Genomic DNA, 25055 nt, shown 5'->3' with positions numbered 1-25055 from the left:
TACATCATGTGGCATGGAAAGAAAGCATTGCATGCTTGCATTCATCAACATCCTAATTATTTATATTATGTGTATTTATTTATTAAAAAAAAACCAAAATTTATAATATTGTTTGAGACCTGCCAAAGTATCATCAATCTCGTATGTCATATTATGTAGTTAATTGTATTCATCAATGAAAATATACAGTGCAACCTCAATGTTATGTGTCCTAAATTCATGTTTTCCTGCTATTTGTGTGTATTTTCTGCAGTTCCGTGTTGTTTTGGTACGTTTTAGTGAATTTTAAAAAGTGCTGACGCATGTGCGCATACCTTTTGATCATACATTTTTTAGATCCTAACCTAACCTAACCTAACTTAATAAATAATCCAGTACATCGACTATCAAAATTTGTTGACCGCTGACTTCCTGTAAACCGACAAGAATCGTGTTTTATTTAGACATGAATTATATCTCAGTACTATACGACCCAAAGAGGTTGGACAGTCTTTGATGTACGACCATATATTTCTGATACAACAATTTATAGAGAAGTGTGATACGGCAAACTGCATACGTACAAATTTTTGGACACGCATTTATGGTGCTGAAAGCAAATCAAGTAAAAATTCTTATATTATATTGTAGTGCGTTTATAGATCCACAAATCACCACAACGATATACAAATTGAACTGACAAATTTACCGCTGTTTCCCATCTAATATTTGACGTGAATGTTCTTAATTTTTTTGTTGGTTATGCTAAGCAAAGCAATCAATTAAATGACAACAAAAACATATTACAGTACACTCTCAGTAATCCGCCGCTCGATTATCCGACAACTACTATAATCTGCCGTTATTTTTACTAGTTGAAAGCATAAAATCAAGCTCTATAATTCGCCGGTAATCGATTGTCAAATTCAGTAGTCCGCCGCGTACAAGTAGGTATACAACGCAGATGAGACGGGTTTATTTTGGAAACTTCTCCTTCGTAAAATGTACGTTCATCGCGAAGAAAGTAATGTACCAGGGAGGAAAGTGCCCAAGGATCACAATTATGCCGTGCTCCAATACAACTGGGACACACAAACTGAAGCTTTTGGTCATAGGGAAAGCCAGGAATCCTAAACCATTCAAGAATATCTGCCTCACTGAACAACTGGTTGTGTCAAGTGATTTACTGTTTAATATTTAGTTAATAAACTTAGTTTATAAATATGTACAATTTAGTAAATACTTGATTTTGATTATAAATAAAACTGTAATTTTCTAGTAAAAATTTCTCAAAAAACAACTATTATTAAGAAATACCTGTTTTAATTTTTACCATATTTTGTATGTATGCACTATAATCCGCCGCTTTCACTAATTGAACATTTGTCTGGTTTTTGGGGTGGCGGATTACTGAGAGAGTACTGTATATATTCGACTTTGCAAAGTTAACAAGCATTCAAATAGAGATTAATGGCTGTTAAATTTATGGTATTGTAAGATAAGCATAAACAATAGATAGTGAGAAATATAAATGTCTATTACCTATTGAAGGAATATGTGCATAAAACATTCATCCAGGGTTTTTGTGAAGAGATCAAAATAAATAATACACATTTAGTTAACACTAAGAAATATATTATGGATGGTGCGACATACATAAATAAGAATAAATGATTGCATGAGATCATAACATAATAAAAATTGTTAATATTTATATAATAGGTATGAAAATGATGATTTTTGGGTGTCATTAACGTTTACGTTGACTTCTTCAGTTTAATCAATACTAAGAACATCTTTATATGAATATCTATGTCGGAAAACAAAAGTGCATGGACATATTTTGTAACTGAACACATTAATAGTATGAAATAGTGAATTTCATTGAAAGTAGCTATCTACTTTTGTCAAGCTTTTCAACCCTGCAAATTCATTCGCTTAGGGTACTTCATGGATTGCTCATAAATGTTATTAAATTTTATATTCTCAACCTTGGGGCCCTGAGCTATAGTACATCCGGCCCTGGCGTTAAAGTAACCATTAAATTAATTAATGTTTACAATACTAACTATTCATTCATAATTATTCAATTAAAATTTAAGTAATTTTCATATTATTACCATTGTATGTTGATTAAAAAATATTCCAATTGTTTTCCAAAAATTGTAATTTAAAATATGGTCACAATTTTGGTTATGGAACGCAACGTTGCCATGTTAGTCACGGTTTTGGTATCTGTCATTCTATTTTCATCTATGCATAGCTTTCGCTGTTAGTTAGATCTACATACAGTCGACATTCAATGCATCGGGACTAGAGGTGAGTTGGAAATACTGTCACCAGTTTGTGTACTCAAGTCTCGGCATGCAACTACCCATACTCAGTATGTGTAGCCCAATAAACTTGTTCCAAGATACTTGCTCGAACACATGTGATGAGATCATCGCGACTCGTTAGTGGGTACTGTTCGTAGACTTTCAATACTATTGACATTAAATGCGCGCAAGCGAGATAACATAATACATGTATGTTGAGCCGTGATACACTCAACTGTCATTGCTCTCTCTTTCTCCCCAGTTGTAAAGTAGGTATAGTGGAAGGACAGAAATGGTGGTTCGTTTTATAGTAATAATATGAAGCTACTTTTAGTTCCAGTTGAGTATGAGACTTATGTTGGTTGACGTCAGTCTCAAGTCCCGGAATAGGTACTAGAGCTCGAGTTCTGATAAACATTTATTCTGCGTTTATCTGGTTTTGTCATGTCGAGTTTCTCGATTTTATTAGCTCGTATTCTTATTTGTCCGGTACAAATCTTGCAATCGATTTTTAACTAACTTCCCGATTAGCTAGACATTTGAAACTTTTAGAATATATCAGAACACGATGCCAATGCATTCTTTTAATACTTTTAGCCATCTTTAAGCAGAATTGAATTCATTTTCAGTTAATTCTGTTTTCTATGAAAAGTTATTTCAGAAGAAATCCGTAATCCAATCCACTATTATAGGTTGCTAGGGTCCTAACAACTAAATTATTAATATATACGTGCGTTACTATGGAAATCAAAATGAAATGTTGAAATGACATTTCAGTATTCTATATTTGTTTGTTTGTTTGTTTTTAATTTACTTCATATCAAGTACAAGTTTGAGCATATTGAGCATAATAATTCAAAAAGTTCTTTTTATCTTGTAATTATTAGTGTTATAATTATTGGAACTTATTAACTGAATTCAAATTTTATGTGTGATTGTGTAAATGGATAATAATTATATAAATAATTTGTGTAAAAATGACTTCTAAAAAGTCAAGTACGCCAAACGCTCTATATAATATCCCAAATACTAGTAAGTATTTTGGAACAAGTTTTGATACTAAGTATTTTTTTATTCTGGTAGTAAGTATACTCAGTCTTCAAAATCGACCAGTTTTCCCACCTCTAATCGGGACCATTCATAGTCAACTACCTATCTAGTTTTCTTCTTACAATGAAGACCTGCAATTCTGTATATTGACAGAAATAAAATGGTGATAAATTTCGAATGATAATAGTGCATGGTGATTACATGACACAAGACCAAAAGCTAGGTGCACTGTTTACACATGACAGTCAACAGCAAGATAAATGGTTGCCGGGTGATGGGGCTGCGTCTCCGAGTTGAATTCTTCTCACCTGCAGGTTGGAGAGGAGCCTCATGAAATGCGGCATTGGGCGGGAGGCCGAGCTGGGCTGTGATGAGCTGGGTAGATCACCCGCCACCGACATTTGAGACGGGACTACGCTCTCGTCCTACATTTAGTCCAGTGCGAGGCGGCGGAAAAATTAACACACAACGCTCGTGTCAAATAATTGGTTAGTCACAAGACAATACTCGCTATCGAAACAAATTATTAGATTTTATACAACGTCTACAATTATGGTCTAAATAAAATATAGTAGCATTTGGGCAAAATGTTATGTGTGACAGTTTGACATTTTTTTGTAAATAGTTGTGCCTACGACATAATTACTATATTTTAGTACCAAAGGGTGGAGGTAGGCTGTTAGGATCCGCCATAAATAGTGAGCATTAAACTTTGTTAGTCATACGTATTCGTTTTTATTGAATTAAGTCTTATGCAATATGCAGTCTTATTTCAATGAAAACAAATACATTTGACCAACAAAGTTTAGTATGTATTATTTATGGCAGATTTTCACAGCCTACCTCCACCCTTCGCCATTGCTATCTTGTAATTAATATTATGTTCGTAATCGGAAATATAATAAATATATTTTTTTTCCGAAATGACATTATTTATTTAACAATTTTTTTTGTAACAAATAAGTAGGGTGGAGATTCAAAACGTGATGTAATTTTTTTTGATGAAATATGACAACAGGGATATACACAAAAAATGTGTAATATCATTTATCGCCTATCCCTAATATCAAACGTAGGGTAGCATTAAGGGACCATATCGTGGTCGTACAGGCAGAAGTCACTAACTCCAGTTTTGACGAAATTGAGATTTTAATGTCATTATATAGAAAAAGTAACGCTGCTTGACTGGCATAAGTCACGATGTAAGATTATTGAACATATTAAAAAGTAATGAAGAACTCAAAAACAAAGATTTTACAACCATTTTAAGAACACCAAAAACACAAAACATTGATATTCTCAGAACTGTGTATTTGGAGTTAGTGACTTCTGCCTGTACGCCCACGATTATAATCAGTGAAAATTGTTGACAGGCTATCGTAAAATGATCAGTTAAAGATGAATCGTCAAATCAATATGGAGTTTATAATGATATTATGCATGAAAACTATAATTTATTTCACCATTATTTAAAAACAAAAGTATTTAACACCAAGATCATTGTCACGTTTAGCCCAAACACCACGCATATTTTAATCGATTTTCTACACAAAAATTATTAATAATTACTTAGGTCCTGTTTTTAGTTGTTGCATTTACAATTATTACTTTAATGTTAGTGGAAATATTATAAGCAATACTTTTAATATAAAATTCTTTATGGTTATTCTAACATATTATTATTTAAACGTGTTAGATATTTACAAAATCAGCATAATTATTGTAGTCAATTCTAAGAGTGAACAAACTTACATCATTATTTCCAGATCCAGTTTCCCTATCACCGTAGTCATCATCAGGCTGAGGATAATACCTGCTAGGCATCTGTGTAGTGGACATCATTTTCTATAATCATTTAAAACATATTATTACTTTCTATTCTCTAAAAATTGATTTCATGGCACCCTAAAAACACCATTCAGTGGGATAGATGAGGTTCTTGTTCATGAAACAGTTTCTCAAATCGTGCAAACGAACTGGACATAGTTGTCATTATTTCTGGTAGACAAAGTAATACCTTACACGTGCATGGATTGCCATAAGAAGAAAATGTACATTGTAAACATGTACAATCCTGCAGTTGCAAGATTGCATGCATGAATCTAAAAAGTTTGGAAGCTTCTGAATTATGATGCTACAATTGAGAATTTTTCAATAGTTTAACGATAGTGGCGAACCTGCCGGCAAAAAAATGAATGAATTTTGAGTTTAACTGATTTTCACTAGGTCCTGTCAAATAGTACCATAAAATGACAAAATCACGTCTTGCTTACTCTTGAAGAATGAGATTGAAGAGACAGTAAGGACTTTTACATGTAAACAGTTATCGTCTTGTATCGATAGTTTAAAGTACACACTATTGCTGCCAGTAAAAATCTATGCACCAAAGTACTGACTGTCTCGCCAATCTCATTCATCAAGAATAAGCGAGACGCGATGTTATGATTGTTTGGTACTATTTAACAGGTCGTGAAAATCGGTTAACCTCAAAATGAGTCTCTGCGCGGTGTAGTTGGTTTTTTTAATGGCAGGTTCGCTACTATCGATCTACTGCATAGGCGCAGATATTGCACGGTCCAATTGTTGCGTGAAAATTCAGAAGTTTCTGAAATTTTTTGACTCATGCATGCAATCCTGCAATTTGCACGATAATATGTGTTTACACATGCTTTTTTTTGTTAGGGCCGCGATAATACGTACTATCACTAGTAAATCCATGCATGTGTAAACGGGGTATAATGAATGTGAGTCGTATCCAATTTCATCTTCGTATAATGTTGCTGCCTAAAGTTGGTAAGTCAATAATTTAGCTATTTAGAGTTAACAACGGCTTATGCGTCTATATATAATTATGTATGCTATATGGATCATGCACATAAAGCAAAAAGAAATTAGCTTTATGCCTGATTTTAGAGGGCATGTCAAACTTCAAATAGAAATTACTCCATATCATGATTTTGGAACTTAACAACTTTTGGCAGTAACCCACGATATAATAGAGCAGTATAAAGAAAACAGCTATAAAAGCATACAAATCTATCATTGTGACCCGGCATCAGTGCATTCAATTACCTGGGATTATTAAAATTATTTTATTTGGATCACAGAGAGCAGAATTTAATATACTTATTATGTACCTCTTGTAATTTTACTTGTCAACTTTATTAGTTATAATAATTTGTAGCTATATAATATTATTACAAGAACATACTATTTGTCTTTCTCTTTCTCTTTCTCTCTCCAGTTCTTTTTCTCTTGCTTTTTGTTTATTTCTTTCTCTTTCTTTATATATTGCCGAAGGATCTCCAGGTCTTTGTTCATGCGATTGATCTTCTCCATTTCCGCCCGTAAAAGGTTTATACCGCCCGTCATTTCTGGAAATACAATATTGATAGTGACAATTACATTCTGCCAATAGATGAACCAAATGAAGTAGATGGCGGGGTTCTTCCTTTAAACTAGGTTCAAAGAAGCCTAGGATTGGAAAGAGTGATAGCAGATTGTGCTAGGCTTAGATTCGAGGCAATTCAATGTGATTCGTTTTACCTTACATTAGCCCAGTACTGATGGGCGTTTCCTCCGAGTAAACTATGGATAATCTGTGCACAATATTAGTTAATTTGAGTTAGGTTAATCATATGTGATTATTTCACTTCTACTACTGCAATACTGTTTGACCACACTACTGTCAATGGTCCGCATGTCCTGTTGTAGTGTTAAATAAATAATATAACTTATTATTCTTTAATTTAATAAAAAATGCAAGGGTAAAGGGGGTGGGGCGTTGGAGGACACAGTAAGAGCTTAGACAGGATGCTCAAAAAAGGCAAATACATATCAATACCTACTTTGACTATATCCGATCCTAATAAGATCATTATGGACCTCCACAGAGGTTTGTTTTGACAGATTTTTGTTTTTATGATAAATGAGGCGTCTAATTCCAAAAAGCGATAAGTCCACATTTGGTCAAAATCGAGAAAAAAATACGAACGTATTCTTTGTATAATTTTACACAATTTGTATTAATCTATAAATTCCAAAACGCGACATAACCCTACGAAAAAAAAAGTTTAAGTCTCGATTTATTACAAAAAGCGCCAAGTCTGTGTTTCATACGAGGGTGGGTCAATAAGTCCTTAGAAAAGCCGACAGGTGGCGCGACTAGTACTGTAAGCGGTTTGTTTTCATGCAGCGGCACTACCGATTCAGTATGCTGCGAAGTTTCAATCAGATTGGTCGAGTTGTTGTGTGTTTCTCGTACATTTAAAAAAAAAATTTGCTTGTGGAAAATGGAAAAATGGAAAATGGAGAAAATTGAGGTTAGAGCTGTTATTAAACATTTTAATATAAAAGGGTTAACAGCAAAGGAAATAAAAAATGAGTTGGATTTAGTTCACGGCATATCTGCTCCTTCACTTGCAACTATTTATAACTGGTTAAATGAATTTAAACATGGTCGTACATCAACAAAGGATGAACCACGCTCAGGACGTCCTGTAGAGGTGACTACACCAGAAATGATCAATAAAATCCACGATATGGTGTTAAGTGACCGAAGATTAAAGTTGAGTGAGATAATTGAGGTTACAGGGATCTCAAAAGGTAGCGTCATTTCTATTTTACATGACAAATTGGGCATGAAAAATATTTCTGCAAGATGGGTGCCGCGTTTGCTCACAGTCGACAATAAACGCAATAGGGTGGTGGCCTCTAAAGCCCTGTTGTCGCTCATGCAACGCAATCCGGATGAATTTTTTCGTCGCTTTGTGACTGTAGATGAAACATGGATACACCACTATACTCCCGAGACGAAAGAACAGTCAAAGCAGTGGATTGCGAAGGCAAACCATGTCCAAAGAAGGCGAAAACCGTAAAATCAGCTGGTAAGGTTATGGCTACTGTATTTTGGGATGCACGTGAAATTATTTTCGTTGACTATTTGGAAAAAGGAAAAACAATAACAGGTGATTATTATGCATCTTTATTAGACCAGCTAAAAAACAAAATTGAAGAAAAACGGCCTCATTTAAACAGGAAAAAAATCCTCTTTCATCAGGACAATGCCCGTGTTCACACATGTTTACGATCAATGGCTAAAATTGAAGAATCGAAGTTCGAATTGGTCGACCACCCACCGTATTCGCCAGATTTAGCCCCCAGTGACTTTTTCCTTTTCCCAAACTTAAAAAAATGGCGAAGTGGACAACGTTTTTTTTCAAATGAAGAAGTCATCGATCGGACAAATGCTTATTTTGAGGACCTTCCGAAAACTTATTTTTCTGACGGTTTAAAAAACATTGAGAAACGTCTAACCAAGTGTATTGAGCTCCAAGGAGATTATGTTGAGAAATAAAAAAAAAATACAAAAATAAAAACTGTTTTAATGCTTTTTTCTAAGGAATTATTGACCCACCCTCGTATTATTTAAAGCTTGGTTGATTTCGCGCGTGTTTAATTCAACCAATAAGGGAACGTTCAATATTGAAAAGGGCGTCTCCCATGCCGTAGCATCTGGTAAACTTATGACAGTGCCACGGAAATATTATGTGCCTTATGCGGCGTAAATTAAAAAGTGAAGTACAAATAGCGATACGTCCAATTATATTTTGCCTATATTTATTAATATTTATTACATTTAAGAGTTTATCGGCTGAAACAAATTGCCATTTGGTTCTAATTTTGACATTGAATACAACGGAGAAAATAATCTCACGTTAAAACAAATAATTGGAGCTTGTTGTTGTTGTTTCCCGAAAATATTGAATTGTGGACTTGTCGCTTTTTGTAATTAGACGCCTCAAATGGATATCAGCCACTTGCTCAACCTATTATGTAGGTCCATACTCTCATTCAAACACAAATTAAAAAACAATATGTCTACTTGCCAGACCCAGGATTCGAACCTGGGATTCATGACGTTATAGGCTGACGCTTAAGCCAATGTGGGTGTTATGATAATATGCTAAAAAAGGAGACAACAGTCTGAAAAAGTACGGAGAATTCTGTGTGCTTTATATATGAAGTTAGAATAATGTCAAAGGGAGGTATTAGTAACAATTACCTTTCAGCATACCTATCCACAGAATCGTTTGGGTCATCTAAAGGGCTAGCTCTCTGTCTCTCCACTTCTTCAGAACTGGCGAATTCGCCGGGCTTCTGTTTCACTATCAGCGTTAGATCCGCTGTAGATTGGCCAGCCACGCATGTATAAACTCCGGCGTCATGAAAATTTAGCTCTTGAATCCTCAGGGCTCCCTGCAGCAATAAATTAGTATTAACTTTTAGCACCAGTTAATAACAGGAGTTAATTTTATATGGTGACTACCTCAATGTCTTAATTGAATCATGAATGTTAAATTAACGAACAATGACAGCTAACCTAACCTAAAAGCTTCCATATACAAAGGACCAAATACACTCTATGACAATCGGGCACATATATTTGAAGAACGTTTTAGTGTCTATGATCAAATCTATGCCATTCCGTTTACACATAAGCGAATATATGTCAAAAAAATCTATGAGAGAGGTGTGACAAGGAACGAGGAACGAGGTGTTTACACTGAGCCGAAAAACTATGACATTGAAGGCTGTTATAGATCGTTTGACATATATTTGACAGTCTATGACATCGTATTTACACTCTGTGACACAGGACGCCAACATAAGAAACGGATTTTACGGCATATATATGACCGACTGTCATAGAGTCTATTTGAGCCATTAAGCAAGTAAAAATCAAATTGGCTCAGTTTAACAGCTGTCAATTTTTTATGTTGGCAGCTTGTAAAACAGTAGGTATAGATCGCACAACCAGAGTTGAGGCGGCTGAATACTCACACAGACGCATTCGAAAAAAATACTGTATTCTTCAGAAATTCACCAATACACACAGTCTCTTGTATCTGTGTCGCACCAACTCTGGCTGAAAGACCTTTACCATCACGAATGTATTATTGGTATATGTGAATTATGACACTGTGATCTTATCTGTAAAGTATTTCGACAGTTTTTTAAAGAAAAAATATTACATTATATGTAGGTACTGATCAAAGGGCCAGATGCATAGTTACATTTGTCTATTCACAAGTGGTCTTATGTGGCCGAAGTCAGGCGATAAGGGATTAGCACCACCACACATTTAGCGGGAAAGCTTAGAAACCAAAATGGCAGCTGTCAAAATAATCATGTATTACTGTATACAGAATCGAAGCAAATATAGTATTGTAGGTACTTTGATAATTTGATTTCAGCCATATAAGTTAAGGCACATAAGACCACTATGAGTATGCATCTGGTCCAATGAAAAGATTACATAGATCAATTAAAAAGTTAAGTTAACATTTTTGCTCATAGGCAGAGTAGAAGTTGTATTAACGAACATTAAAGACTATGGACCAAACAAACATACATTGATAAATAATAACATATGAGTTTTGCTAGACGCTGAATTTGAATCTATGACTCACAGGTTCAGAAGTGGACACTCTGCAACCTCTCCAGTATCTGTACGTTAATAAAGATTGATGAAAGATAATATAAATAATATAGTGTCTTACCTTTTTTGACATTTTAAACTTTTTTGACTTGGTGATAAAATTTTTGTCTTTTGCCCATAGTATTTTCGTGCGGTTAAATCTCTTCACGGGACATTTTATTTTTATTTGGGTCCCGGAAAAAACCGTCGCTGATCCACCCACTTTTAGAGTCACCTGAAATAGTTGAAATAAAATAGTTTTATATTATAAAAGTATATTAAATATTTAAAAATTACTTTCAGACTGCGACGCGTTTTTAGACGGTCAGCGGCAGAATGTAAAACTAAAATACTGGTAATTCTTCAGTAATATACACACACCAACACTAGCACATCTGCTGACCTTCTTCCGAAACATGTCTCAGTCAATGTTGTTTGTAATAAAGATCAATTTAATTTAAATACCTTGTCCTTTTTTGGATCATGTTGAATGAAAGACGTGTTGGATATAGATATATTAGGAGTCGAAGTGTCGAGTACGCAGGGCTTGGGGTTGCAGGGTTTGCTAGTTATCGGTTTCTTGGAGCCACAGAGTGCATCAGGTCTTTCCACGACGTGCGACTGGGCCATTATCTGCTTACATTCCACCTGGAAAATAGACCACAGCAATAGTTAATACTTTTTTTATTATTACTCATAAGCTGGCATATAGGCTTCCACAGATATCTTTTTATGGGGGATGATTGTTAGATAATTCCCAATTCATTAGGTTCTTGCTCTGGATGAAACACACAATATGTGATTGTTGAACAAATGCAGAATCGAACCTGCACCCACGGTTTCAGAGATAGGCCCTTTACCAACTATGTGAATGTGAGAACTAAATCTATGCGGTCATATAATTATTATAGAATTTATTTTGGGCTTGCTAGTTGGATGTTATGACTATTTAAAATATCAGATGTGAATTTAAAAAAGATTTGATGTCCTCATGATGAGAAGCAGTTAGCAGTTCTGCGATGAATGTGATCAGAAGAGACAATCTGACAGCAGGTCACAGTCTGTGTTAGTACGTAAAACATTTCAATGTAGCACAGTTAGCCGTGAGTTTTCTTATTGAAAAGAGATGACCGTATATTATATGGTCTCCAATTTTATTAGATTTGTAGCTGTCAGTATATTATTGATCATTATATCTATTTTTAATGTATCAAATTATTCGACCGCAATAATAAATTCCCAGCGACTCGTATACCGGTAAACAACTGTTTACCTGAGTCAGTAGATTGATTGGCGATATTAAATACGGTATCGCAATGGAAAATTAGTCTAATATTCATTCCTATAGTATCATATTATATTATGACTGTAATAATAAATAAAATTCACAGCAACTCGTATTTAAACCGCTGACTCGTTCAATATAATTATGTACTGGAATATAATGTTTAAGTATTACTTTTGACTGTATAAATTACGAATACTGATTTATCAAAATGTCACTCGAATCTAAGTACCTGGCTCGTAACTATCTCAGTACATAATATGTACTGTCATTGTACGAGGGTGGGTCAATAAGTCCTTAGAAAAGCCGACAGGTGGCGCGACTAGTACTGTAAGCGGTTTGTTTTCATGCAGCGGCACTACCGATTCAGTATGCTGCGAAGTTTCAATCAGATTGGTCGGGTTGTTGTGTGTTTCTCGTACATTTAAAAAAAAAATTTGCTTGTGGAAAATGGAAAAATGGAAAATGGAGAAAATTGAGTTTAGAGCTGTTATTAAACATTTTAATATAAAAGGGTTAACAGCAAAGGAAATAAAAAATGAGTTGGATTTAGTTCACGGCATATCTGCTCCTTCACTTGCAACTATTTATAACTGGTTAAATGAATTTAAACGTGGTCGTACATCAACAAAGGATGAACCACGCTCAGGACGTCCTGTAGAGGTGACTACACCAGAAATGATCAATAAAATCCACGATATGGTGTTAAGTGACCGAAGAATAAAGTTGAGTGAGATAATTGAGGTTACAGGGATCTCAAAAGGTAGCGTCATTTCTATTTTACATGACAAATTGGGCATGAAAAATATTTCTGCAAGATGGGTGCCGCGTTTGCTCACAGTCGACAATAAACGCAATAGGGTGGTGGCCTCTAAGGCCCTGTTGTCGCTCATTCAACGCAATCCGGATGAATTTTTTCGTCGCTTTGTGACTGTAGATGAAACATGGATACACCACTATACTCCCGAGACGAAAGAACAGTCAAAGCAGTGGATTGCGAAGGCAAACCATGTCCAAAGAAGGCGAAAACCGTAAAATCAGCTGGTAAGGTTATGGCTACTGTATTTTGGGATGCACGTGAAATTATTTTCGTTGACTATTTGGAAAAAGGAAAAACAATAACAGGGGATTATTATGCATCTTTATTGGACCAGCTAAAAAACAAAATTGAAGAAAAACGGCCTCATTTAAACAGGCAAAAAATCCTCTTTCATCAGGACAATGCCCGTGTTCACACATGTTTACGATCAATGACTAAAATTGAAGAATTGAAGTTCGAATTGGTCGACCACCCACCGTATTCGCCAGATTTAGCCCCCAGTGACTTTTTCCTTTTCCCAAACTTAAAAAAATGGCTAACTGGACAACGTTTTTTTTCAAATGAAGAAGTCATCGATCGGACAAATGCTTATTTTGAGGACCTTCCGAAAACTTATTTTTCTGACGGTTTAAAAAAAATTGAGAAACGTCTAACCAAGTGTATTGAGCTCCAAGGAGATAATGTTGAGAAATAAAAAAAAAATACAAAAATAAAAACTGTTTTAATGCTTTTTTCTAAGGAATTATTGACCCACCCTCGTATTTATACTATCGTACCGACCGTTACGCTGCAAATAAAGCTCGCTCCTGCATACAACTTCGACTTCTTCATCATCATCCTCAACACCATAACCCACACATCGAACACTACAGATTCAATATGAACATTAATTCAATTTTTATAGCTGATTTTGCAGTAGATACTATAATAAAAATGTGAATTAACAAATATACATGAATCCATTGAAATCAATTCTATTCCCATATCAAAAACATATTTAAGTACCCGTCTTTCTTTGACACCTCCCCCGCAAGACTTGCTGCACTTAGACCACTGAGTTGTGTGCCAACGAACGGGGCAATCCAGCACATTGCAGTACTGCCTGTCGGAAGGCGGGGGCTGTGGACACATGTTGTTTGGCACGATCACTGTGTTTGCACCGCCACCAGTTACCTAAAAACAAATCAAAGACAATTTCATAAATGCACAACGGTGATATTGAAAAAAAACTTTAACATTTGTAGCTAATCTGTAAAATACAGCTGGGGTTTTTTGAACATTAGGGATATTTGAAACATTAAAGCAAATTTATTGAATTGTATCAGGTAGATAGTTAGTAATAACCAGTGGTGAAGATTCCTTACTATTAGTGATTATTTAGCTGTTACTTTAAAAATACCGGTGGAGAAGAATCAATAGTAAATGATTATTTAACATTTAAAGTTTACCTTATCTTCTAATGCAATAATACTAGCTGACATGGTTTTGTCATCCTATTTAAATTACGCACAGTGACATCTACCTAATCTCAGTGGAATCTGAATTATTACAAGTTAAGTATAATAAATTATTAATGCATGGAAGATAGTCAGTAAAATATCTGAAGAATGTTCCGAAAAACGAGGCACTTAGTGAACAGCTTGCTGCATAACCAGAAAAATGATATGTTTGCAAAGAGAGAATTGTATGAAAATAACAATTTTCTGTTGGTGGTTTTGTTCGTCTGGTGTAAACATTTGGTTTGAAACTTAGCTATAGTTATTTAAATTGAGAAACTATGTTAGAAGGTGTATGCATATTTAAAATCATTATTTATCATCTAAATTAACAGGCATAAAGATAATAATTATTATATATTATTGGTACTATATTATTTGATGCAAAATGTACACATTTGTGGAAAAAGACATTTAAGTATTTACTTATTATTATGTCGATCAGTAAATATTGATGATTCAAAAGAATTCATCTTCTTCAAATCTTGTAAGTATGACTGTCTGAGTGTACACTTTTTCGGTTACCCATCGCATTCCTCCTTCTAAAAACGTACTCTTCACCACCGATAGAAACGTGTTGAAATATTTGGGGTTAATGTACATAACACTTGGAATCTGTAGTTTCTTCAAGTGTTTTAACCGAATTAAAAGCATTGATTCATTCCTGAAAAGGTCTAAATACTCTAAATAAAATATTAACAAATTTACCTCATGGATACAACTGACTTCTCTGGTTTGGATTCCAATTCCACATGACTTTGAACACGGTGAAAAGTCTGAGTAATTCCATCTGAAAAATTAACCAATAGTAATATTTCTTGAATTTTTTGGTTAGTGCGGTTTACAGCATTAAATTCATAGGCTTTAATTTTGGATGATGGGATGAGGTTAACAACTTCATGGCAAAATAAGAATGATTATAAATAGATTAGGAACATCACAGAAATTGGAGACTGTTTATTGAGATCATAATATGCAATAATTTCTGGTGTCTTGGTGTGTTATGATTATTACATTTTTATCGCTCTCCGAGCCATTCAATATTTGGCTATGAAATTCGTTTAGTTTTGTGTTCAATCGTTGCTGTTCGTAAAGTTAATATGTTGCACATATTTTATTAGAAAATGTTATACCTTGGTGGACAAGGAATGTCATTACATGTCCTCATTCTGCTTTCTGGTTTCGTGTCTTGGTCGCACATGTAGTGAGAAGAAAACTTCTGAGTGTCGTCCCTCACACAGTGTATGATGAGATCCTGTAAAAATGTACACATTTTTTTAATAAAATATTTTGGTTAACGGTTAAAAGATGGCATTGTAATGCTATTATTTTAATATTTCATATTTTTCAATTGCTAATAATATTTTTTTAATTCAATCATGACAATCTAAAAACTGATTTATAATTAATTATGGCAAAGTGCCAGAAACATCTAGCGATAGAATAAAAAGTATATAATTTACTGACAGTGACAGGACACGCCAGATTGGTGGTCGTCCAAAAACAAACTATGTATTTCATGGCCCCCAGGCCAGGATCTTTGGCGGGCCCCCCTACCCATCGCTAAGGTTAAAGGCAGTGAGACTTTTTACAGAATCGTTTTCTAAACATTGTTTCTGGTAAAATTAAGCATATTCGGTATATTTTACCACGTTTTTATTAGCTCGTATTCTTGTTTGTCCGGTGGTTGTTTATCCAGTACAAATCTTGCAATCGATTTTTAACTAACTTTCCGACTAGCTAGACATTTTAAACATTTAGAATACATCAGAACACGATGCCAATGCATTCTTTTAATATTTTTAGCCATCTTTAAGTAGAATTGAATTTATTTTCAGTTAATTTTGTTTTGTATGAAAAGTTATTTCGGAAGAAATCCGTAATCCAATCCACTATTATTGGTTGCTAAGAGGGTGGTCCTAGCAACTAAATTATTAATATATACGTGCGTTACTATGGAAGTCAAAATGACATTTCAGTATTCTATATTTGTTTGTTTGTTGCAAAATAGCAATAAAATGATTTGTTGACAATTGCCTAATTTGTCCTAAATTATTAATACATAGAATTGTCAAGTTTATATGATTCAACAGAAAATTTAAAAACGTGGTAGGTATATAAAAAGTTCTTTTTATCTTGTAATTATTTATCATTTTTTTTGTAATGTTGAATAAATCCACTTGAATTAAGGGGTTGTCGAATATCGACATACAGTAATCAAAAATTGCATCACAAAACTAGACATTTTAAAATCCTACAAATAAAATAGCGCTGCAGGCGACAGTTTTCCCCATTAGGGCAAATTTGTGATGTGTGTTTATCTCACTTATCAGGATGATGCGCCATGCCGGGCCCCCGCAGACCCCAGACCCTCAGGCTAGAGCCCTGTCAGCTCCTCCCTTGTGGGGGCCATGATGTATGTATTTTAAAAATATTACTCGTCTTTGTAACAAAGATCACTCGTTATTTTGGCTTGTACTAACGTCTGATTGCGAGAAAATGTAGGTGTTATAGGAAAACATGGACAGTTTTGATAGTTATTATAATATTTATCTGAATAGTAAAGTTATCTTCCAATGGCAATTTGTCTTTACCAACTTCTATCGAGTTTTAGACCATTCACTAGTCCGGGTACAACATTAATTTTCAAATTCAAATTCAAATTCAAATTTATTTATTTTTACATAAAATGAACATAAGAAATTACAAATTCAAAGCGTTCACGACATGCCATAAAATAAGTGTTAACAATTTTTAAAATTAAAATAAAGAGAAGTGTGACTTAATAATACAATAAGTAATAAAATAAGAAAAGAAATAAAATAAAGCAACAAAAATAAAAGTAGATGGAAGCACACAGAGTGAACTATCGATAGACCATATCTTAAAAAAATATAAAACAACATCCACCTAAATTCACCCTCACGTAAGTGGAATATATCAATATCCGAAGCGATTTCATTAAACATGGTTATTGCCCTTCCAATTGGCATCACTAATGCACCTTGGAGGAACAAACAACGGATGCCCTCGATTCCTAAGGTAATTATCAGAGACACACAAGCCAACACCACCAAGAATGGCAGAGTTTACATTTACGCCGCGCATAAGTTTGAAAAAATATGTAGCTAAATAAAGATCCCTTCTAAATTTTAAGCTACAGTATGTAAGCATCCCTCAGAGAAAATCAGTCGGATAGAGCCACGGATAATATCCATACAGCTGAAAGTAAAGGAGTCTTAAAAATTTCTTTTGGAATCTCTCCAACATAAGGCCGTACTTCAACGGATGCGGGGCCCAAACGATAGACCTACTCTCAAGTCTGCTTCTAACTAAGGAGATATATAGAATTTTTAGTACCGTAACATCCGAAAAGACCCGGGAAGTACGCAAGACAAAGCCCAACATTTTTAGGGCCTTTTACAAATAGTATCTATATGACCACTACAGTGGCGCACCCAGGATTTAATATTAGGGGGGGGCCAAGGAGGAGAATGTAAATTAGTCCTATAGGCTCTTTTTCTTCTTCACAGCCTAATTTCTCGTTTATCGGTCTATTGTCTATTGCACTCGGTGTACCTACACCATGGTCCCCACATCCTGAAGCGGGCCCTCAGGCTAGGATATTTGGGGCCCCCTACCTACCGCTATGATTAAAGGCAGTGTGAAACACTACATTAACGTTTTTCAATTTGTGTTTTAGTTCAAATTAAGGGTACTTATACAGTGAATTATTGGCGATTTTTAATAAATCTACTTTAGTAATCGAGCTGTCGAGTATTGACACATAATAATCAAAAAACATATTGCACAATTATATAAGTAATTGAAAATGTTCATGGCCATGAAGTATAAAGGCGACTTTTTTTACTATTAAAGCTAATTTATGATGTGTGTTTATCTCACTTATCTGTCTTACTTGACAGTTCCATTAGGGATTGGGTTTCTAAAAAAACCTGACATTAGTGTTTCGAAATTTTTGTGTTGCTTTCAATTTCAATGTTTAAAATCATTCTGATAATTTTCATTTTTGGGGGGTGCTAGGGCCCCTTGCCCCCCCTGGGTGCGCCACTGGACCACTAAACGTCAGTTTACTGTCAAACGTAATCCCAAGATGAAATGATGAGGAGATATCAGAATAAATGTTTGTTACATCTTTACTTGAGGCTGAATGGATACTATTTGTGGTCCTATAGACAGACTTCCTCGTGGGCATTCGCATATACGTGGGTATACTTAATGTAATTTAAAAGTTAATCAAGATATTTATAGGAGCAATGTATTTTTTTGACTTACCTGCACTCCTCCAAGGCAAGATGCACTGCAGTGGGTGTATCCTTGTTCCCTCCAGGAGTATGTCTTTCCAGGGGTTCCCGGGGCCACCCGGATGTTTGGATCGCCATTGTTTGAAGCCCTACATAAGAATAATAAAACAGTTAACCACGAAAAGGAAACATAATAGAAAAATTGTAAATAAGAATAATTCAAGTGATTATAAAATACTACAAAGTATAAAAAACACGTACAATGTTAATCATGATTACTCAATTGGAAATAATGGAAATAGGATAGGTAAGTCGGTATATTATTATTGTCTAATATTATTTGGCTCAAAAATGGTTGGTAAAATGATGAAAAATAATTAAAATCATGCTAAATGCTTTCACCATTCGATACAGGTAATATAATAAGTATATTAACATATTAAACATAAATAATATAATATTACCCGTTTTATACAATGTTCTATAGAATTACCCAAACGTTTATAATATCATGCAATTAAAAATTAACGATAAACTAAGGCGAAAAAAATAATAAACTTTATTAAGTGAACATAAATGTATTTACAAACACCATAAAAACATACACAAAATAATTAAAACTGAATATAATATCACAAAAGAAATAATAGCAGATTACCAACAACAGGAAGGCTTACAAAATAAATATTTTAAATTAACACAACAGTGGGTAAGATTTTAACTACCCACTTCAATAAAATATATCACCACATAAAAATAAACCACCAAAAATAGCCAATTATTTTATATAAAACTATCGATTATTTTTTAGTTGATAATATCCCCTTGAAGAGGATGAAACCGGTACAAATTTTAATTAATAAATTGGATTGTGTTTTATTTAATTAAACAAATAGTAAATAAAATAATACAATGCAGTTCCACCATGAATAATTATTGACAGTTGATACTATAAAAGAGATTATGTTTTTATAACGTAAAATGGCGGTGCATTTTTAGATATTATTTAATAAAAATAATAATAAATTAACACACTATGGCCCGTTTCAGACGGGACACCAGTGTCGCGCTCGATATAATATAAGAGGCCTTTGTATTATGTTTATGAACGCCCCAAAGCTAATGAGTCAACACGTGTCCGGTACACTTTTCCGTCGGCCGCTACATTCTCAAGCCGCCGATACACTTGCTTTTATTACCGCAGCCAGTTTTATGTTCTAATTTATAATGCGAAATTATGCGTTGACTCATTAGCTCTGGGGCATTCATAAACATATTACAAAGGCCCCTTTATTCGAATACACTATACTATATCAAACGCGACACCGGTGTCCCGTCTGAAACGGGCCTTTGAGGACTGTCTGGTACTTCTTTAAATAGCTAGCGCTATATTTAAACAAAAAATAATAGTGTTATTATAAAATATTTGAACAAAAATCATGACCACAAAATCAGACATCAAAATGTCTGTCTAAACTACAAAACAAAATGGATGTGGTGTTCTAATGTTTCATTTGAATCACCTATATGTATCACTCGGATATTGCGCGGGAGAATTCGAATCGCCGTAAGACGTTCCGTAAGCCATAGAGCACGGCTCCATGACACATCTCTCCGTCTCTTCGGATGGCTTGGGCCCGGTGCACTTCTCGTCGGGGAGCTTGGCGATGGTTCTGCTGAACTCGAGGAATATCTTGCAGTGGACCTCCCTCTTCCTGAAGCCCTCGCCGCAGGTGACGCTGCAGGCGCCCCAGTCCGCGTCCTTTATGAAACTGTTGGTAGACCAATGGTGATTGTCTATGGGTAGGTATGGCTCTGGATGTAAACCGGTAGCAAACGAGGCAGAGGTGCGGAAAGAATCAAAGAATATGCCTTCATAAAAATGCCGTGATTCATACAATTCGTCTATGTTTGAATCAAATAATCAATATTGGTGGATTTTTACATCAAAATAAGTTTTTTACTACAAATTATCTAAAACAGCTTCGAAGTTTTAACACCTACATTTAAGGTAAGAAGGGTATTTTACGAGAATTTGAGTCTGTATTAAACATTATTGTTTTTACGTAATATTAGGTAACCAATGTCATTGGTAACCGTCACTCAACGGCCAGAAACATCGATTTAACCAATAATTTACAAAGGCCTGAAAATTATTTTATTTGTATGTTCTGATATATTTAACACAACAAAAATTTAAGATTAAATTTCCAATATTTTCCACATTAACCGAATTTCATGTTTGCAATTAAAAAAACTGCTGAAAAAAGGAGTTGCCAATTTTTATAAATTTTATATTCCCGAATGTAGAAGTAGGTAAATATTTTATAAAATACAAAATAAACGCGAAAGAAACATACTTCAAAAATAGCATCCTAAAATGAAGGCATATACTTTTATAAATTAGTTCAATCAAACAGAATTCGATGACGATAGACACCGATAAAACTAACACAATAAATTGTTATAATATATGCAAAAAACTCGACATTATTATATAAAATATAATATATTTTGTCCCTTAAAATAACGAGGAATTAATACTCGAATAATTTATGTCTGTTATGTAAATGCTTTCAAAGGGTTTCAAAATTTAATAGTTATGCAAATTTTCGGTTACTTCACTAACCGTAAAATTAATTTTAAAACAAGATAATTCAGGAAAATCTTTTGTGATTTAACTGCTCTGCTAGAAAGGCAGTAAAGAAAATATGTGGAATTTCCCTCATGAAATGTGAAATCTTTGTTATTATTTTAGTATTATATTTACCTAAGCACTTAATTAATGGATTATAACTCATTTATAAATAAAAATTCTGACTAAACAGATAAATAAAGTTATTATTTTATACGGTCGTCATCGAATTCTGTATAATGTTAGTAATAATATTATGTTAAAAATGCAGAAAAACGTTGCTATTAAAAACGGTCTGATAAACAAATCAAATTGAATAGATATTAATAATTAATATTAGTTCGTGTCAAACATGCAGGCAGACTGCAATGAATTTTTCATTCTGGTTGCAGTATCTAGATTAAAATATTTAATTAAATTTACAGTCTATCAATCAAAATTTCCATCAAACATGTTGCACAAAAAACATGCACAACCGCATGAGATGAGAGATATTTCCTTATAATCTGTGAAACATATTAGGTATATTATATTTAAATATTATTTTATTGGTATCAATTATGTAAAACGATAACAACGCTGGGATCGATGTATTTTTGTTGTTGTTTCGATGCTAGTTATTTTGGATGTATTAAATACCTAATAAGTCAGGTGTCTAACTCAGCTATTCCTTCCTAACCAGGGTTTTGCGAGAATTAGCAAAAGCTTTCAAATAGGATAACCTGCAACTTTGCGGTAATAGAGTAGATAAAAGGTTTATTGTGACCTATTTTTAAACAATGAATCATTTTTGTTAACAAAAATTGAATCGTTGGGAAAAATCGTAACATTTTTTGTAATAATTACATTAAGTGTGTTATATTTTTTAATTACCACCTTTAAAATGCACGTTAATTACATCGATCGGCCGCCTGGTCATTACGCGCCAGGTGCGTCTTAAGCGTCCAAAGTATTAAGAGTATACTTCAGTGAAACAGCAAATAATTTTCAACTATAGGTGCGACGAAATTTTGGACTCGCTGGCAATTGGAGAGCGAAAGTCGAGCTGTGAACACGTCAATTTGTTTCGTGATGGCGACGGGGGTATTAATTCTTAAATCGTGTAAAGGTGACTAAAAAACGCTACCCATTTACTTGAAAAAGAAAAAATGTCAATGAATATAATATTATTATTGTTACTAAAGAACAATAAACAGAACATTAAATAGACGCATGTTTAATTTTTATGATAAATTATATTTCGTTCAGCACGCGTCATTTACACAATCCGCGCATCGCCTAGCCACGATCATTTTAGACCGTGCCCCAGCTGAGGTATAGCCTTAATATTTTTTTTGGAATTTATCTGTTTTTACACTGATTTTAGGATTTTTTTTTAAATTTTCTCGATTTCCCGAGAATTCCCGAGAATTCTGGAAACCCCGAATCTCGAGAATTCAAAATTTCATCATTTCGGAAATTCCCGAATCTCGAGATTGTTTTTTCTCGGGAAATACCCAACTCTATATACGACCCAAAGAGGTTGGACGGTCTTTAATATACGGCCATATAATTTTAACATTTCACGGTGAAGCGTGATACGGCGAACTGCATACGTACAAGTTTCCGGACACTGCTTGCCGTATGCTCCAGGGTGAAGTAGTGTTCAATTTTCTATCCAATGTTAAAACTGCCGCAGATATAGGTACATATAATACAAAAATCTAGTCGATCTACTACTAAAATGAAAAATCTACTACTAATTTATCCAAGTATACGTTTGCACTGAAAGAGACTGTTGTAGAATACTTAGGTAGGTACTATAGCTTAAGGCCGGTTCGGATTAGTCGAGTAATTTAGTCGAGTGGTGAGTAATTTAGTAACTAAACGTGTACGAATAGACAAATAATTTAGTCGAGTAATTTAGTCAATCCATTATGTTTTAATTTTTCGGTTGAGTAGCGGCCCCTACCTCTCACTAAATACCAGACAAGTCTGAACATGTTATCTTTAGTCAAGTTCATTAGTTGTCGTAGAATTTCGTCCTCCAATTCTTCTAATATAGTTATTATAAATGAAATTATTAACTTGTTTATTTTTTGAACATACATAATTTGAAAACACTTCGAATCAGGTTCATCACGCAGGTTCAAAACTGCTGGGTGTCGTATTTTTATATAAAAAAAAGATTTTTTTCTATTGGTTATATATTTCTCAGAAGTGTTTTTAAATTATTTATGTTCAATAAAAAGAATGTTACATTCTTAAATCTTGTGAATTATTCGTTGAATAAAAAAATAGTAAAGTAATTATTTATTTTTGCTTTGCTACGTTTTGCCCTGTTAATTTTGACATGTCACTCACTAATGTACTGTGTTCGGACAGTTTTTAGTAATTACTAAATAATTTAAGGGTAACTAAATCATTCGTCACTCGACTAATCCGAACCGGCCTTTGGACGTGGATCGAAACGTATTACTTTTTTGTGGGCTAAAAAACGATCAAAATAGTCTCGCCGAGTTAGTTTGCATCATAAAACCATTATCAACTTATTAGATATTATCTTGGAGACAAAGTCTATGCCGAAATCCCTCTCGATTTTTAAAAATCTTAATTTAATTCATTCATCATTTTTCCACCCTTAAGAATATATCGCACTCGAGGAAGGCTCAGTTTGCTCACCGCCTAATTAAGTGGGTAAGTATGGTGGTATAAAATACTTACGCAGAAAAAAATGCAGGCCTAAATTTCAGACCAAAAAGTGTTTGAGTTTCATTTTGAAAAGTGTTGTAATGGGCAGTCCATAAAAACAAATTTCGCAAATGAATATTTATTAGGCAATTTATTCACGCGAAGCCTTTTGAATTTTTTTTATCGTCTAGGCTCTGTAAAAAGGTGAATATTTTTTTTTATTTAAATTTAAATATAGCGACGATTAATAATTTTAAACATCTACTTAGTTTGAAGAAGTCAGTATATTTTTAAAATTTACAGGCATGTCCGTTTTTCAGATACAGACTTAAAACTTCCAGTTATATTAAAAATACTATCATATTTAAAATATAACTACATAATATTATATTCATTTAACAATTTCCAGCCATCAAAAACTGATGTCATAGAAGTATGCATACCATGGCCCCACAGAGATTATAAATATATTTTTTATCGTAAATATTTCACTATAATAATCTCAACATAAATTTTAATATAGGTTATATAAATGCGTTTAAAAATTAATAAATCTAAAAAATCTTAACACCACTGCACATGGATGTACTGAAATATGACTATATTCTAAAACATTAGACCGAGAGGTTTAAAAGAATACTATTTTATGCAATACAGATACTTTATGCAGTCATCAAATTAATGTTTAAAATAAATATAAAGGATAATAAAGCTTCAAAATAATATAAATAGATTATCTACAACGTTTAAGGAATGTTCAGGCTAATGCTTTGAAATTCTTTTGACCTTCGTTGGGCATGTGGGGCCTTAAAAATGAAAACCTTACCTGACCTAACAAAAAATAATCCGGTATATCGGCTATTTTCTAAATTTGTTTGCTGCTGGCTTCTTGTAAAGTGTAAACCGACAAGAACCGTGTTTTATTTAGACATGAATTTTATATCAGTACTATACGACCCTAAGAGGTTGGACGATCTTTAATATACGGCCATATATATTTCCAATACAACATTTCACGGTGAAGTGTGATACGGCGAACAGCATACGTACAGTTTCCGGA

General features: G+C 33.8%; 1 protein-coding gene across 1 annotated transcript in view; it reads right to left on the bottom strand.

Moving 5' to 3' along the window:
- Positions 1-25055, bottom strand: part of nolo (ADAMTS-like no long nerve cord) — a 704571-nt gene that overhangs the window by 9815 nt on the left and 669701 nt on the right. Inside the window, exons 11-21 of the mRNA XM_085942742.1 lie at positions 20214-20462; positions 18722-18839; positions 15559-15680; positions 15134-15215; positions 13935-14102; positions 11290-11472; positions 10907-11059; positions 9409-9602; positions 6556-6718; positions 5097-5189; positions 3653-3769 (exon numbers count right to left, since the gene is read on the bottom strand). Of these exons, the coding sequence (XP_085798868.1) occupies positions 3653-3769; positions 5097-5189; positions 6556-6718; positions 9409-9602; positions 10907-11059; positions 11290-11472; positions 13935-14102; positions 15134-15215; positions 15559-15680; positions 18722-18839; positions 20214-20462 (1642 nt within the window). The remainder of the gene's footprint in view (positions 1-3652; positions 3770-5096; positions 5190-6555; positions 6719-9408; positions 9603-10906; positions 11060-11289; positions 11473-13934; positions 14103-15133; positions 15216-15558; positions 15681-18721; positions 18840-20213; positions 20463-25055) is intronic.

Source organism: Rhyacophila brunnea, unplaced genomic scaffold, assembly GCF_057557595.1.
Source record: "Rhyacophila brunnea isolate RB1 unplaced genomic scaffold, BYU_Rbru_1.0 scaffold_15, whole genome shotgun sequence".
In the NCBI taxonomy this organism is placed as follows: Eukaryota; Metazoa; Arthropoda; class Insecta; order Trichoptera; family Rhyacophilidae; genus Rhyacophila; species Rhyacophila brunnea.
This window is presented reverse-complemented; position numbering and strand designations above follow the sequence as displayed.